This window comes from Perognathus longimembris, unplaced genomic scaffold, assembly GCF_023159225.1.
Source record: "Perognathus longimembris pacificus isolate PPM17 unplaced genomic scaffold, ASM2315922v1 HiC_scaffold_5347, whole genome shotgun sequence".
Lineage (NCBI taxonomy): Eukaryota > Metazoa > Chordata > Mammalia > Rodentia > Heteromyidae > Perognathus > Perognathus longimembris.
The window spans coordinates 1-16,711 of NW_025960764.1; the positions used below are offsets into that span (position 1 = coordinate 1).

The window sequence follows — 16,711 nt, forward strand, 5'->3', positions numbered from 1 at the left end:
CCTTCCTTCCCTCCCTCCCTCCTTCCCTTCCCTTCCTTCCTTCCTTCTTCCTTCCTCCTTCCTTCCCTCCCTCCCTCCCCTCCCCGGTCCGTCCTCTCCCTCCCTCCCTCCCTCCCTCCCTTCCTCCTTCCTTCCCTCCTCCCTCCTTCCCTTCCCTTCCCTTCCCTTCCTTCCTTCCTCCCTCCATCCCTCCCTCCCTCCCTCCCCTCTCTCCTTCCTCCCTCCATCCCTCCATCCCTCCCTTCCCTCCCTCCGTTCTCACTCAAGGCTGGTGCTCCCCCCCCCCCCCCCCGTGGGTTCGGGAGCGCTGGGAGCGTCTTAGAGACTTGGCTTCCAGTCCCAGACCTCAGCTGGGAATTCCCAGGATTCCAGGCGAGCGCTCGCTCTCCTGGGGATGGTCAGCCACCTTCGGGCCGCGTGTGCGTGTGCATGTGCGTGTGTGTGTGTGCGCGCGTGCGCGCGCGTGCCCCGGAGCTTGGACTCCGGCCACGGCTCCGTCCTGACCACACCGCCGCTGGCCGCCCGGCCGGGCCGCGGGGGAAGCCGGCCAGAGCAGAGGGCGGGGACTCGGGAGGCTGAGGTCTGAGGATCGCGGTTCAAGGCCAGCCCCCGACAGGAGAGGCCGTGAGACTCTCATCTCCAGCGAGCCAGAAAACGCCCGACGTGGAGCGTGGCTCAGGTGGTAGAGCGCCAGCCTGGAGGGGAAAAAAGCCAAGGGAGGGTGCAAGGTTCGAAGGTCAAGTCCTAGTCTGGCACGCGCGCGCGCACACACACACGCACACGCACGTGCACGCTCAGGCCCGGCTTTCCCGGCCCCCTGGCCGCCCTCCGGCCTGCGGGTCACGGGAGCCGTGGACTCGGGCGCGCCAGTCTACTGGGTAGTTGGGAACAGCACAGAGGATTTTCTGGAAGGCTGTGGCAAGTCAAGGACGAGACTGGGGCGGCTGGGAGGACGGTGAGGGAAGGGGTCGGATGGGGGGGGAGGGAGGGGGAGGGGGGAGGGGTGGGGGGGAGGACCCACCGCTCCGTATCAACTCCCGTGTTGCCTGGAAGCGGATCTGCGCGCAGCCGCTGGGCGGGAGGGGCCTGGTCTGCTGGCTGGTGGTCTGTGCGTGCATGCGTGTGCATGCGTGTGCATGTGTGCGTGCAACACGATATAGCACACACCCCGTGTAGCTCGCACGCCACACACAACCCACAGACCCACGCAGCACGCGCGACACGCAACGCACCGCAGCACACGGGACACGCAACCCACGCAGCCCGGCGCCCCACCGTGACCCCGGCTGCGACGCGGGGTGTCCGGGGAGTCGTCCCCGCCCTCGGCGGCCCGAGTGTGTGCACACACGTGTGCACGAGGAGGGGCGTGGAGGAGCCGCCACACCCGCCCCCCCTCCACCGCCCGCCCCGCCCGCCCGCAGGGAGAAGCTGGGCGCCCTGGAGTCGGTGTACATCCTGGACCCCGAGGACGCGGCGCTGCTGTTCCGGGGCGAGGGGCCCCACCCCGAGCGCTTCCTCATCCCGCCCTGGTGGCCTACCACCAGCCACTACCAGCGGCCCCTGGGCGTCCTGCTCAAGTGAGCGCGGGGGGGGGGCACCCCGATCCCGGCCCAGCGAGGGGGGCACCCCGATCCGGCCCAGCGAGGGGGGGCACCCCGGTCCCAGCCCAGCGAGGGGGGGCACCCCGGTCCCGGCCCAGCGAGGGGGGGCACCCCGGTCCCGGCCCAGGGATCCAGCAGCTCCGCGGGGGGCGGCGATCTGCTCCCCCCCCCCCCAGCCACGGCACCACGCCCGCTGTCCTGCTGGCTCACTGGGGATGCGGGCCCCACGCGCCTGCCCGCCCAGGCCGGCTTCGAACCTCCATCCTCGGGGCTCGGCCTCTCGGGTAGCTGGGGTGACAGGCGGGGGGCCGTGGCCCAGCCCTCCATACGCTTTTATCTCCTCTCCCAGGCTCGCCGGGGTTGCTCAGGGCCTGGCCCAGGGTTGGGGGCCGGGCTGGGGGTCCCTGAAGGCGGGGTGCTGGGGGGGGGTCCCTGATGGTCGAGTGTTGGGGCCCCAGGCTGGGGGGTCCCTGATGGTGGGGTGCTGGGGGGTCCTGATGGGGGGGTGCTGGGGGTCCCTGATGGTGAGGTGCTGGGGGGGTCCCTGATGGAGGGGTGCTGGGGGGGTCCCTGATGGTGAGGTGCTGGGGGGGTCCCTGATGGAGGGGTGCTGGGGGGGTCCCTGATGGAGGGGTGCTGGGGGGGTCCCTGATGGTGAGGTGCTGGGGGGTCCCTGATGGTGAGGTGCTGGGGGGGTCCCTGATGGAGGGGTGCTGGGGGGTCCCTGATGGAGGGGTGCTGGGGGGGTCCCTGATGGTGAGGTGCTGGGGGGTCCCTGATGGTGAGGTGCTGGGGGTCCCTGATGGTGGAGTGCCGGGGCCCAGGCCGGGGTCCCTGAAGGCGGGTGCCGGGGCCCCTTCTCGTGCCTCCTCAGGAAGTCAGAGGCCTGGAAGAAGGACCGCCTGGCCCTGAACCAGGAGGTGATGTCCCCCGAGGCCATCAAGAACTTCGTGCCCATGATGGAGGCCGTGTCCCTGGACTTCGTCAGGCTCCTGCACAGGCGCGTGAGGCAGCAGGGCTCCGGAACCTTCTCGGGGACATCAGCAACGACTTGTTCCGCTTTGCCTTCGAGTGTAAGGGGCTGGGGGGGGGGTCCCCTGGCACCTGGCCCTTCTTACCCCGAGACCCAGCCCAGACCCCACGGCAGGGGCGTTGTGGGGGCCCTGTAGGTCCAGCCAGGCCGAGCCTTGGAGGCCCCACCGCCCAGGGATTTGGGGGCCTCGGTCTCCCCTCCGGCCCGCGGCAGGGCGGGTGGGGCCGATCCCGTCAGTCAGGGAGCCGCGCTGGCGGCCGCTCCCGAGGCCCGGATCCGAGGAGGGCAGCTCGAAGCCCGCCCGGGCAGGAAAGTCCGTGCGACTCCGGTCTCCCCCCAATAAAACACCCGAAAGCCGGCAGAGGCGCTGTGGCTCCAGGGGCCGCGCGCCAGCCTCGAGTGGAAAAACCCCGGACGCAGCGCCCGGGCCCCGAGTGCAGGCCCGCGGGCCGCGCGCCCGGCCAGGGGGCCGCAGCGAGGAGACCCTGGGGGGCCTCCGTGGGCGGGGCCTCCGTGGGCGTGGCCTCCCCGGGCGGGGCCTCCCCGGGCGGGGCCTCAGTGGGCGTGATCTCACTAGGCGGGGGCTCAGTGGGCGTGGCCTCAGTGGGCGGGCCATAGGTGGGCGGAGCCTCAATGAGCGGGGCCTCAGTGGGCGGGGCCATAGGTGGGCGGAGCCTCTCGGGCGGGTCCTCAGAGGGCGTGGCCTCATGTGGGCGGAGCCTCCCGGGCGGGTCCTCAATGGGCGTGGCCTCAGTGAGCAGAGTCTCACTGGGCGGGCCATCGGTGGGCGTGGCCATCGACGGGCGGAGCATCCTGGGCGGGCCCTATGTGGGCGGAGCCTCCCGGGCGGGTCCTCAGAGGGCGTGGCCTCATGTGGGCGGAGCCTCCCGGGCGGGTCCTCAGAGGGCGTGGCCTCGTGTGGGCGGAGCCTCCCGGGCGGGTCCTCAGAGGGCGTGGCCTCCTGTGGGCGGAGGCTCCCTGGGCGGGGGTGGCGGGGCCCCAGGCCGGGCCTGACCTCACCCGGGCCTGCGCGCTCCGCTCCCCCCCCCCCCAGCCATCACCTCGGTGGTCTTCGGGGAGCGGCTGGGCATGCTGGAGGAGGTCGTGAACCCCGACAACCAGCGGTTCATCGACGCCATCGAGCGCATGTTCCACAGCAGCGTGCCCATGCTCAGCCTGCCGCCCGGCCTCTTCCGCGTGCTGGGGACCCGGACCTGGCGCGACCACCGGGACGCCTGGGACACCATCTTCAGCAGAGGTGGGGGGGGCCGGGAGGGGGGCGGGCGTGGCAGGGGCTAAGGTCGCCTCCACCGCTGCCCACGTGGCTCGGTGGGTGAGCGCCCGAGTTCCAGTGTGGCAGCGCACCCCTGTGATGCCCGCTGGGGGCGGGCAGGGAGGAGGAGGATGACAGCTGGGCTAGCCTGGGGGTGGGGGGGATGGAGCTGGGCTTGGGGGCTCACTGAGATCTGAGGATCGCGGTTCAAAGCCAGCCCGGGCAGGAAAGCCCCTGAGCCTCTCATCTCCAGTGAGCCGCCAGGAAGCCAGGAGCGGCGCCAGCCTTGAGCACAAGCAGCTCAGGGCCCCGAGTTCAAACCCCACGACTGACAGAAGAAGAAAGGAGGGAACGGCCCCTCAAAGACAAAGGGACTGGCTCGGGCGGGTAGAGCACCTGCAAGGGGGGAAAAACAGAGGAGGAATCGAGCACAAAGTAGCTGCTGAGGGCTGGGAATGTGGCCTAGTGGCAAGAGCGCTCGCCTCGTATACATGGAGCCCTGGGTTTGAGTCCCCAGCACCACATAGATAGAAAACGGCCAGAAGTGGCGCTGCGGCTCAGGTGGCAGAGTGCTAGCCTTGAGCGAAAGGAAGCCAGGGACAGTGCTCAGGCCCTGAGTCCAAGGCCCAGGACTGGCAACAAAAAACAAAGACAAACAAACAAAGTAGCCGCTGAGCCAAACGCAGCCCGGCTGCCCTGTCCGCAGCGAGCATGTACACTCAGAACTTCTACCTGGACATGAGCGCAGAAGGAAGGTGGACCGGTACCCCGGCATCCTCTACAGCCTGCTGGACAGGAACCGCCTCCCGCAGGAGAACATCGAGGCCAACGTCACCGAGATGCTGGCCGGAGGGGTGGACACGGTAAAGTCGAGCTGGGGACACCGGGCCGGGGCGTGGGCAGGGAGGTCCAGGCTGTGTGTGTGCGTGTGTGCGCCCCCCGCGCCGGTCCTGGGGTTTGAACTCAGGGCCCGGGCGCCGTCCTGAACTCGCTCTACCCCCTGAGCCGCAGCGCCACTTGCAGCTTTTTGCTGGCTCACTGGAGGGGAGGCTCGCATGATCCTTCCTGCCACCCTCGGGGCACAGCCTCCGCAGGCATGCATGCGAGGCGGGGGCGGGGATCCCAGGGGGAGGACGACCCAGGTGTTCTCCAGAACCTTCCGGCCTGGGGAAGGTTTTTTTCTTTTCACACGGTTGCCCGTGGCGCTGTGGGCTCTGCCGTCGCGGGCGGGGCCTCCGGAGGCCGGGGAGGAGCGGGAATCTGGGGGCTGGGGCGTGGCTCAGCGGTGGAGCACCGGCCTTGAGCAAGAGGAGCCAGGGACGGCGCTCAGGCCCCGAGTTCGAGCCCCAGGACGGAGTGCGTGACACCCGTGCGTGCACACGCGCGCACACGCGGTGCCTGACAGCCGGCCCCCGGCCCCCGTCCCCCGCAGACGTCCATGACGCTGCAGTGGCACCTGTACGAGATGGGGCGCCACCCCGGCGTGCAGGAGGCCCTGCGGGCCGAGGTGCGGGCGGCGCGGCGGGGGGGCGGGGGGCGTCCTGGCCGCCATGCTGCCCCGCCTCCCGCTCCTCAAAGCCAGCATCAAGGAGACGCTGAGGTGAGCCGGCCGGGGGTCCCGGGGCGGGGGGGCGGGGGGCGGCCCAGCACCCCGCCTCCCGGCTGCGTCAGTGTCGGGGTGTCCTCCTCCTCCTCCTCCCCCCGCAGGCTGCACCCCATCTCTGTCACCGTGCAGAGATATCCAGAGAATGACTTAGTGCTCCGGAACTACAAGATCCCGGCCAAGGTGGGGGCGTGGGGGGGGTGTGGGGGGAGAGGACGGGGGGGGGGAGGGCTGGGGGGGGCTGGGGTGAGGCTGCAGATGGGCTGCATCTTGGGAGTCCAGGGAGGGGCCGGGAGGGGGCCCAGGGGCCGGAAGTCCTTCCTGTTATCTGCCCTGGAGCCTTCAGCCTTCCCCGAGGGCTGGGTAGGACGGGGCCAGGCTCCGCGTCACCGGCGGCCAGTGTGTCCGCCCCTGGGTGCGGGGGAGACCTCTGACCTCCGACCTCCGGCCCCCAGACGCTGGTGCAGGTGGCCAACTATGCCATGGGGCGGGATCCCCGGATCTTCCCCAACCCCCACCACTTCGACCCCTCGCGCTGGCTGGGGAGGACAAGGCGGCCACGCACTTCCGCTACCTGGGCTTCGGCTGGGGCGTGCGGCAGTGCCTGGGGCGGCGGCTGGCCGAGCTGGAGATGACGGTGCTCCTCATCCACGTGAGTGCTCCCCACGGAGTCCCCCTCCCCCTCCCCCCCTCCCCCCCCGGAGCACAGGGCCGACTCCTCCGCCTGGACGAGTTTATTGTGTGGGTTGGTTGTGGCCTCGAACTCGGGCCTCACTGGGGTCGAGTCCCGCCGCATTCCCGCCTGGGCTGGCTTTGAGGTGCGGTCCTCAGGCCTGGGCCTCTGAGAAGCGGGGAGTCGGGCCGTGGCCCCCCCCCTGCTGCGTCCCGGGGTCCCCCGGCCGGGGTGGCGGGCGAGGCTTAGCTTTTCAGCTCACCCAGTGCCCAGAAAGCAGCGAGCCTCTGGGACACCCCGGGTGGGGGCTGTTTTTGGGGGTGGGACCCCCTCTTTGGAGCTGGCCCCTGCCTGGGGCTGAGCGACGGGCTCCCAGGGGAGGCAGATTCCCCCCCCCAGCCCACGCTGCCCCCCCCCAGCCCACGCTGCCCCCCCCCCCCCAGGTGCTGGAGAACTTCCGGATTGAACTCCAGCAGTTCCGAGAGGTGGGGACGAAGTTCAGCCTCATCCTGGTGCCCGACAGGCCCATCCTCCTCACCTTCTGCCCCTCGCCCAGGGGGGCCCCGAGCCCCAGCCCTAGAGCCGGCGGCGGTCACCGCCCCCCCCCCTCCGCAGAGCCTCTGCCCAGCCCCTCCCCTGCCCTCCCTCCCTGCCCCCTGGAAGACATTAAACTGGGGAGCTCCACGGAGGACTTGCGTTTCCATCGCGTTCCGTGCCGGGGGCGGCAGCGGCTCTGCGGGCTGCTCCACCCCGGGGGGCACGGTCAGGCTGAGGCCCCCCGGGGAGGGGGCTGCGGGCATCTCCGCCCTGCCCGGCCCCCGCTGGGCCTGGTCCACCCCCCCCACCCCGGGCCTCCCTGGCTGTGCCCGGGCCGCACCCGTGTCGGGTGGGGGTGCTGCGTGCGTGTGACCGGGCCCCCTTCAGCCCCTTGAGCTCCGCCAGCGGGGCCCCGCCGCCTGGGGGGTGGCACCCGGCGTGGCCCAGCCTGTCCCCCACTCCACACTCAGAGCCTTGCGCTCAGGCTCGGCTTCTCCACCGTGGCTGGTGCTCTGCCGCCTGAGCCAGGCCTTCACCTGCAGCCTTTTGCTGGCTAATCTGAGATAAGGGTGGGGCTTTGCTGCCCGGGCTGGCTTTGAACTGCGATCCTCAGGTCTCAGCCTCCCGAGGAGCTGGGACGACCAGCACCGGCGCCTGCTCTCTTTCCCCCTCCCCCCTTCTCCCTCTCTCCTTCCCTCCCCTCTCCCACCTCCCTCCTCCCTCCCTCCCTCTCTCGGCTCTCTTTCTCTCCTCTGAACCTGTTAATCTTGATTCGGAAACGTCAGTTTCTGGCCGGGCACCGGTGGCCCCCGCCCGTCATCCCAGCCACTCGGGGCTGAGACCTGAGGATGGCGGTTCAAAGCCAGCCCCGGGCAGGAACGTCTGGGAGACTCATCTCCAAATAACCACCCAAAAGCCAGACGTAGCGCCGTGGCAGAGCGCTTGCCCTGGATGAAAAAGCTCAGGGACAGCGCCCCTGGCCCTTTGTTCGAGCCCCAGGACTGGAACACGAACACACACACGCACACACCGCGCACGCACACACACACACACAGACACCCCAGTTCCAGAAAGAGATTCTAAGGCATGCAGTTGCTCACAGAACAGACGGAAAACCTGACCTTGAGCGACCTTGAGCGGGAGGCTTCGCACCGAGTCACCCCCTCCCCCCCCACCGCCTGCATCTGCACACGCGTCTTCGGACGTCAATCCATCCTGGGGGGGGGGGACAGAGGGGCCGGGCCACGCGGTGCCGTGTCAGGCACGGCGGGTATCGGGCGGGGGAGACGTTCCGCCCCCCTTTCTTCCGTGTGTGGGTTTCCTGAGGTCTCCCCGTGAATCCACGCCGGGCTTGGATCGCCCCCCCCCCCCCCCCCCCCGCCTGCCTGGCTCTCCGCTACGCCTGGCGCTCCGCCCCTCGACCAACAACTCCATGCCAGCTTTTTGCTGCCCAGGCTGGAACTGTGATCGGCAGCGCAGCGGGGACCACGGCAGGGGGGGGGGCCCCACCCTGGCCCCGTCCTCCCTCCTGCCGCCCTCCGGGCCCCCGCCCCCCCCTCCCGCCCTTCCAGGCTGGCGGGAGCAGGCCGGAAGCCTTGGTGCGGAGCTCCGGCGTTTAATGAGTGGTCTCGGGTGGACGGGGCGGGGGCGGGGCGGGCTCAGCTGGGGGGGGCGTCGGCCGCCGCCTTCTGGGAGCCGTCGGGCCGGCCCGGCTGCTGGGGCTCCGGCTTTGGGGGCCGCTTGGGGTCCGTGGGGGAGACGAAGACGTCCTGTGGGGTGCAAAGTGACCCGAGGTGAGGCGGGCGGGCTCCCACTCGCAGGGACCCCCACGTCCTGGGGCTCGGGGATCCCCAACCCGAGGGAGGCCACGGGCCACCAGCCTGGGGCCAACGGGTCACAGACAACAGGCAGAACATTCTAGAAATTCCCGAGAGGCCACCCCGGTCCATCGTTTTCCTGTCTTTCTTTTTTAAGTGCCAGTCCTGGGACTTGAACTCAGAGCCTTGTGTTTTCACTTGGCTTTCTTGCCTTAACTGGACGCCGGTGCTCTACCGTCTGAGCCACGGCTCCGCCCTCCCCCAGGCCCCGGTCCCCCCAGCACCCCGACTCCAGGCCTCACTCACAGAGGCGTCCGCGAGGACCAGGCTGGAAGGGTTCCGGAAGCCGTGCGCCTGCTCCTGCAGCCGCGTGGCGAGGCTCTGCTTCTCCCGCCCCCAGCGGCGCGCCGAGTCCTCCAGCTGCCGACAGACACGGGCGCTGCAAGAGGCCCCCGCACCCCGGCCCCCGCACCCCAGCCCGCGCCTACCGCACCCCAGCCCCGCGCCCCAGCCCCGCACCCCAGCCCCGCACCCCAGCCCGCCCCAGCCAGCGCTCCAACTCCACACCACTCGCTGACCCAGCACAGACTGACCTCCAGAGCTCACACCCAGCCCTGAGAATAGACACACACTGAGCCCTGATCCTGGTCTCACACCGAGCCCTGAGAATAGACACACACTGAGCCCCTGATCCTGGTCTCACACTGAGCCTTGATCCTGGTCACACACTGAGCCCTGATCCTGGTCTCACACCGAGTCCTGAGAATAGACACACACTGAGCCCTGATCCTGGTCTCACACTGAGCCTTGATCCTGGTCACACACTGAGCCCTGATCCTGGTCTCACACCGAGTCCTGAGAATAGACACACACTGAGCCCTGATCCTGGTCTCACACTGAGCCTTGATCCTGGTCACACACTGAGCCCTGATCCTGGTCTCACACCGAGCCTTGATCCTGGTCTCACACTGAGCCTTGATCCTGGTCTCACACTGAGCCTTGATCCTGGTCTGACACGGAGCCTTGATCCTGGTCACACACTGAGCCCTGATCCTGGTCTCACACCGAGCCTTGATCCTGGTCTCACACCGAGTCCTGAGAATAGACACACACTGAGCCCTGATCCTGGTCTCACACCGAGCCCTGAGAATAGACACACACTGAGCCCTGATCCTGGTCTCACACTGAGTCTTGATCCTGGTCTGACAGGGAGCCTTGATCCTGGTCTCACACTGAGCCCTGACCCTGGTCTCACACTGAGCCTTGATCCTGGTCTCACACTGAGCCTTGATCCTGGTCTCACACTGAGACTTGAGAATAGACACACACTGAGCCTTGATCCTGGTCTCACACCAGAGCCCTGAGAATAGACACACACTGAGCCCTGATCCTGGTCTCACACAGAGTTCTGATCCTGTCCGCCACGTCCTGAGCCTGGATCTTGGTTACGTGCTAAGCCCTGGTCCGGTCACCCACGCAGCCCTGACCCTGCTTGTCCACCGCCTCCGTCCCGGCCGCAGGCCGGGCAGTGAGCTCAGGCTCGCCTCACCCACCAGGTTCTCCAGGGCCGAGATCCGGTTCTGCGCCCGCTCCAGCTTGGCCAGCAGGTTAAACTTGTCTGAAGAGCTGCTGCCCAGGAGGTCCTGCAGGCGAGGCGGAAGGTCGGCTCTGCCGCCTGGGGCCCGCGCTCCGGCAGGGGGAGGGCCGGCGGGAGCGCCCCCCCCCCGGGCTGAGCTGCTGGGCGGGCGCCCTCTCGAGGCGTCGTCTGTGGTGCCGGTGCCAGGGCTCGGCCTCCAGGCCTGAGCCCGCTCCCTTGGCGGGGCGGCGGGGTTCTGAACTCGTGGACTCGCGTGCTCGCAGGTCCCCAGGGGACTGAGCTGGGACGCTTCCGAAGCTTCCGTGGAGCCGGGGTGCCCCTCCCGCGGGGCACCTGGCTACCCGCACGGGCAGGGGCTCCCAGCCCCGGCTGTGCCCCCGGGGGCCCGGGACGCACCTGCAGGACAGGGTCTCCACGCCCTCGGGGCGGGCGGGGCCTTCCGTCCCAAGCAGCCTCTCTGCCGCGTCTCCACCTGCTCCCGACTCCCCGGGGTCCACCTGGGATGGGGGAAAGGGCTCTCCAAGGCTGTACTGATCCCCGGGAAGGTTCTAGGAGGGAGTTCTGGGAGGCCTGGGTGGGGTCCTGGCGGAAGTTGGTGGAGTAGAGAAAGGGGTCAGGGGTCAGGAGTCAAGGGTCATGTGGGGCCGGCTCTGAACTGGAAGTGCAAGAGGGTGAAGGAGAAGAGGTCGGATGTACAGGTGCCCCGCCTGAGACCAGGGACAGAGCAGGGCGTGCAAGTTCACCACCCAGGAGGCACCTAGAACCCCACTGAGCCCACGGCAGATTTTATTTTTTGGCCAGTCCTGGGCCTTGAACTCAGGGCCTGAGCTCTGTTCCTGGCTTCTTTTTGCTCAAGGCTAGCACTCTGCCACCTGAGCCACAGCGCCACTTCTGGCCGTTTTTTGTGTATGTGGTGCTGGGGACTCGAACCCAGGGCTTCATGTATACGAGGCAAGCTCTCTGCCACTAGGCCACATTCCCAGCCCCCCGCGGTGGATTTTTTTTTTTTGGCTGGTCCTGGGGCTTGAACTCAGGACCCAGGCACTGTTCTTGAGTTTCTTGAGCTCAAGGCTGGCGCTCTACCACGTGAGCCACGGCGACACTTCCGGCTTTTGCTGAGTGAGTAGTTTATCGGGCTTTCTCTGTCCAGGGCTGAGCGGCTGGGGTGACAGGCGTGAGCTGCCAGCGCCTGGCTGATTTGGTTGTTGCTGGCTTTGTTTTGTTTTGTTGCCAGTCCTGGGCCTTGAACTCGGGGCCTGAGCGCCGTCCCTGGCTTCTTTTTGCTCAAGGCTAGCACTCTGCCACTTGAGCCACGGCGCCCCTTCTGTCCGTTTTCTGTATATGTGGTGCTGAGGAATCGAACCCAGGGCTTCGTGTATTCCAGGCGAGCGCTCTGCCACTAGGCCACATTCCCAGCCCCTGTTGCTGTTTTTAATGCCAGTACCGGGGTAGAACCCAGGGCCTAGGTGCTGCGCCTTGGCGTTTCCGCGGAAGCTTGGGTCTCTGTCACGTGAGCACACGCAGCACCGGTGGCCTTCTGGGGGCTCCCTGGCGACGAGGCGTGTGGACGGGCCTAGAGCCGCGACCCTCGGGTCTCAGCCTCCCGCACGGCTGGGACGCCCGGCCGGCCATGGCCCCCGACCCCGGGGCTCAGGGCGCCCCCCCCCCCTTACCGGTAGGGCCTGCTGCTGCAGGATGATGGGCGCCACCTGGGGCCGGCTCTTGTCCAGCTCTGCCCGCAGCCGGGAGTTCTCAGCCAGCAGCAGGGAGTAGAGGTCGGCGGGCAGGTTCTCGCCGCGGCGGGCAGGTGGCCGTAGGCGGGGAGCGAGGGAAGGCTGCGGGGGAGGGGGGATGCCGGGGGGGGGGGGTGCGGGCGTGGGCCTCCGGCCTCCACGCCCCTGCCCCGCCCCGCCCCCCACTTCCCTCCACTCCGCTCCTCCGCCACCCGTGACTCGTGACTCGGGGGTGTGAGCGTGTGTGAGCGTGTGTGTGTGTGAGCGTGTGTGTGTGAGTGTGTGAGCGTGTGTGTGTGTGAGCGTGTGTGTGTCTCCTGGGGGAGCCCGGCCCCGCCCGTGGCTGCTCTTGGGGGGGGGTCCGCACCCGCACTGGGCTTTCCTGGAGGCCAGCCGGGCGGCGGGCGGCTTGCTCCTCTCCTGCAGCCGGTCCTCCAGCACCTGCTCCATCCTCTCGATCACCTGGAGGGGAGCACCGAGGCGAGGCTGGCCCGGCCCCCTGCTCCAGGCCCAGGCCTCAGGCCCCCGGAGCCCCCTCCCCCGCCCCCTCCCCCGCCCCCGCCCCCGGCGCCCGCCTTCTCCTGGTGCCGCACGGTGTCCTCCAGGCCCCGCATCTTCTGCAGCTTGTCCTGGTAGCGCCGGAGCAGCGCGGCCTGCGGCTGCTGGGCCTGGTACAGGTGCAGCAGCTCCTTCTCGCGGTCATTCTTCTGCAGGGACGGCAGGGGGTCAGCCCTGGCCTCGGGGGGACAGTGCGGGTCATCCTTGGCCTCGGGGGGCAGGAGTGTGGGTCAGCCCTGGCCTTGGGGGGCAGGAGTGTGGTCAGCCCTAGCCTCGGGGGGGACAGTGCGGGTCATCCTTGGCCTCGGGGGGGACAGTGTGGTCAGCCCTGGCCTGGGGGGCAGTGCGGGTCATCCTTGGCCTCGGGGGGGACAGTGTGGTCAGCCCTGGCCTGGGGGGCAGTGCGGGTCATCCTTGGCCTCGGGGGGGACAGTGTGGTCAGCCCTGGCCTGGGGGGCAGTGCGGGTCATCCTTGCCTCGGGGGGGGACAGTGTGGTCAGCCCTGGCCTGGGGGGCAGTGCGGGTCATCCTTGGCCTCGGGGGGCAGGAGTGTGGTCAGCCCTGGCCTGGGGGGGGACAGTGCGGGTCATCCTTGGCCTCGGGGGGACAGTGTGGTCAGCCCTGGCCTCGGGGGGCAGGAGTGTGGTCAGCCCTGGCCTCGGGGGGGACAGTGTGGTCAGCCCTGGCCTGGGGGCAGTGCGGGTCACCTCTGGCCTCCGGGGCCCCAGCTGCTTCCCGCTGGCGCCTCCCCCCGCTCCCCGCCCCCCCCGCCAGCCCCGCTCACCCGGATCAGCTCGTTCTGTAAGTGCTGCACCTTGTCCCTCAGCTTCCTCAGGTCCAGCTCGCTCAGGAGCAACTTCTGCTTCAGGGACGCTGCTGGGTGGACGAGGAGGCTGAGGGGGGGCGGGGCACAGCCGCCATGGCGCCCTTGGGGGTGGGGGCTGGGTGGGGGCCGGGGGGGGAGGCAAGGGGGGGGATGGAGGCCGGGGGTGGAGGCTGGGGGGAGGTGGGGGCCGGGGGTGGGGGCCGGAGCCCAGGCTGGGCAGGGACTGCACCTGTGCCTGCGTGTGCACCTGCGTGTGCGTGTGTGCCTTGCACACGCCTGTATGGTTGTGTGTGTGTGCGGGCCCGTGTGTTCGCCTGGCGTGCCCGCCTCCCCGCCCCCCCCCCAGCGCCCCGGGCCGCGCCCTCACCCAGCGCCTGGGCCTCCTCCTGGCCGGCCTCCGCCTCCGCCTCCTCCTCCGCCCCGGGCGGCGCCACGTGGCCCGCAGCGTGCGGTTCTCGCCCTCCAGCGCGCTGACCTGCCGCCGCAGCGACAGGATGTCCTCCGCCATCTTCTGCATGGCCCGCCGGTAGTTGTTCACCTCCTGCCGGGGCGGAGCGGGGCGGCTCTGCTCTCCCCCCGCCTCCCTCCCCCGGCCCCCCCCACGCCGCCCACCCCCCCAGGCCCATGGCGCCGGGAGCCCCGGCCGCGGCAGGAAAGGGCCCGGGACGCCCGCCTCCACCAGCGAACACGGGGCAGGGGCGGCTCAAGTGGTCAAGCACCAGCCTGAGTGGAAATAAAAAGCGAGCGAGGGTTGAGACCCTGCGTCTAAGCCGCAGCACCGGCCGTGCACACGCGCGCACACGCGCACACACGCACACACGCGCACACGCGCACCACGCACACACGCGCACACGCGCACCCCTAGGCCCCAGCTTTCCAGGCCGCCTTTGGCTATGCACTTGCCCACCATTCCTGTGAGCACCAGGGCCAGCGCCGAGCCTCGGCCTCCTGATCACTGCCTGCGTGTGGCCGGGGTTACAGGCGTGGCCCCCGTGCCAGGCGTGTGGCCGGGGTTACAGGCGTGGCCCCCGTGCCAGGCCTGTGGCTGGGGTTACAGGCGCGGGCCCCCCGTGCCAGGCCTGTGGCTGGGGTTACAGGCATGGCCCCCGTGCCAGGCCTGTGGCTGGGGTTACAGGCATGGCCCCCGTGCCAGGCCCTGTGGCTGGGGTTACAGGCATGGCCCCCGTGCCAGACCTGTGGCTGGGGTTACAGGCATGGCCCCCGTGCCAGGCCTGTGGCTGGGGTTACAGGCGCAGGCCCCCGTGCCAGGCGTGTGGCCGGGGTTACAGGCATGGCCCCCGTGCCAGGCCTGTGGCTGGGGTTACAGGCATGGCCCCCGTGCCAGGCGTGTGGCCGGGGTTACAGGCGTGGTCCCCGTGCCAGGCGTGTGGCCGGGGTTACAGGCGTGGTCCCCGTGCCAGGCGTGTGGCTGGGGTTACAGGCGTGGCCCCCGTGCCAGGCCCTGTGGCCGGGGTTACAGACGTGGCCCCCGTGCCAGGCCCTGTGGCTGGGGTTACAGACGTGGCCCCGGTGCCAGGCCCTGTGGCTGGGGTTACAGGTGCAGGCCCCCGTGCCAGGCCCTGTGGCCGGGGTTACAGACGTGGCCCCCGTGCCAGGCCCTGTGGCTGGGGTTACAGGTGCAGGCCACTGTGCCAGGCCCTGTGGCTGGGGTTACAGGTGCAGGCCCCGTGCCAGGCGTGTGGCTGGGGTTACAGGTGCAGGCCACCGTGCCAGGCCTGACACTGTTCTTCCGTGCTGTGTGACCCTACCACGTCACCCCCCCCATAATACTTTGCCATTCATCAAGTATAATGCAAACAGGCCGTGCGACACAAGTTTGGAGAAAACCACAGGTCTTCTAGGAAACGCTCAGAGCAATGAATAATCTGTGTGCGCAGGCGTTTCTGGGCACGTGTGTAGGTTCTGGGGAGGCCTTGCCCTCGGCCGGGGGGGGCCCAGGAAGAAGGGCTCAGCCGGCACGTTCCGCCTGGGTCCCTCCTGCTGGGTGGTCGGGCCTCTCCCAGGGGCCGTGGGCTTCTGAGGGCGGGGGTCCCAGACACCACATCGGGCTCCCCACGCCCACCCCAGCTTCTCCGGACCTCCGAGCTCAGCCTCCCGAGGGGCTGGGGTTCCAGGGGTGCAGAGCAGCACCCCGCTCCCTGGGGACAATGCCCATCCGATATCCTCAAATCACGGGAGCCTGGGCGCTGTCCCGGGTCACCCCCGGGCTTGCGGCAGCCCCTCCCCGGGGCTGGTGACCAGAGCCGAGGTCCTGCCCCGCCGCCCTGCCTGAGGCCTCATGGGGGGGGGGGGAGTGGGTCCTTGGCGTCAGTCCCCCCCCACCCCCTCCGGGCTGCCATTCCTGCAGCCTCGTGTCCTTGGTGGCCCAGCTGGGCTGGAAGGCCGTGGTTCAGGGCCGCAGTCTGCGTCACTGTTCAGCCTTGGAGGGGAGCAGGTCACATGCCCCTGGGGTTCTTCCCCCACCCCCCCCCACTGCCTGCCCCAGGCCGGGGAGGGGCTGGCTGCTCCGGGGAGCCCAGGAGACAGGAGCCACCACCTGGGGCCGTGGAAGGGGCGGCTCTTTGAAGTCGAGGATGGGAGTGGGGCGCGGTAGATGGGTGGCTGGCGAAGGGCCCTCAAGATCGTGGTGATTTCTGGACGCCAGTGGCTCACGCCCGTCAGGCTAGATCTGAGGATGGCGGTTCACACGTGGAGCCGTGGCCCACGTGGTAAGACGCTAGCCTTGAGTGCAAGGGCTTCGGGACAGCGCCCAGGCCCCGAGTTCAAATCCCAGGACACACACACGCGCGCACACACACACACACACACACACACACACGCACCACACAGGGCAATTGCCGGAAAGGTGGGGAGGGAGGAAGGGAGGGAAGGTTGGGGAGGGCTGGGGGGGGAGCAGAACCTCAGTCCTTTACCCTCCCCAGCCCCTCCACCCCTGCTTTGGCTGCTCCACCCCTGGGTCCCAGTCCCCAGCCCCTCCCCCTCCACCCCCCCCCCCCGCCCAAGGCCCCCGGCTCGCGGGCCAGCCTGCATGCGATTCGCTGTTACGGCCACCAGGGGGCAGCGGCGTTCCGCCAACGCTCAGCGTCAGCCAGACGGAGGACCAGAGGGGAGCGTGGCGGGCCTGTGTGTGTGTGTGCGTGCACGGCGCGCGTGTCACCAGCCCTCAGCACACACGTGCCCCGGCCCTTTCTCCTTCCTGGAAAGTGGGGGGGCATCTCGGGGCCCCGAGAGAGGCAGCTCTCCCCCCCCCGCAGCCCCCGCCGGGCAGCCTCCTCCTCCAGGACCGCCCCCCCCCCCCCCCAGCCCGCCACCCTCCTTCCCAGACAGCCTTCCTCCGGGGAGCCGCGGAGGGTTCTAGAACCGGGGCCCTGCTCACGGCAGATTCTGCTTCCCGGAAACTCGCAGCTCCGGTCAGACGCCGGGGACTCGGGAGGCTGAG

The 16,711-nt window shown here is 69.5% G+C and overlaps 1 protein-coding gene and 1 pseudogene across 1 annotated transcript in view; one reads left to right on the forward strand and one right to left on the reverse strand.

Moving 5' to 3' along the window:
- The first annotated feature begins 2,468 nt into the window (after positions 1-2,468).
- LOC125345159 lies at positions 2,469-7,092 on the forward strand (annotated as a pseudogene).
- Positions 7,093-8,378: 1,286 nt separating this feature from the next.
- The window catches only part of LOC125345160 (coiled-coil domain-containing protein 33-like), a gene marked incomplete at its 5' end in the record, with an annotated part of 30,527 nt that continues 22,194 nt past the window's right edge, over positions 8,379-16,711 (reverse strand). Inside the window, 9 exon segments of the mRNA XM_048337386.1 lie at positions 8,379-8,489; positions 8,844-8,957; positions 10,091-10,180; positions 11,808-12,015; positions 12,277-12,329; positions 12,443-12,574; positions 13,210-13,298; positions 13,619-13,667; positions 13,670-13,792. Coding sequence (XP_048193343.1) covers positions 8,379-8,489; positions 8,844-8,957; positions 10,091-10,180; positions 11,808-12,015; positions 12,277-12,329; positions 12,443-12,574; positions 13,210-13,298; positions 13,619-13,667; positions 13,670-13,792 — 969 coding nt within the window.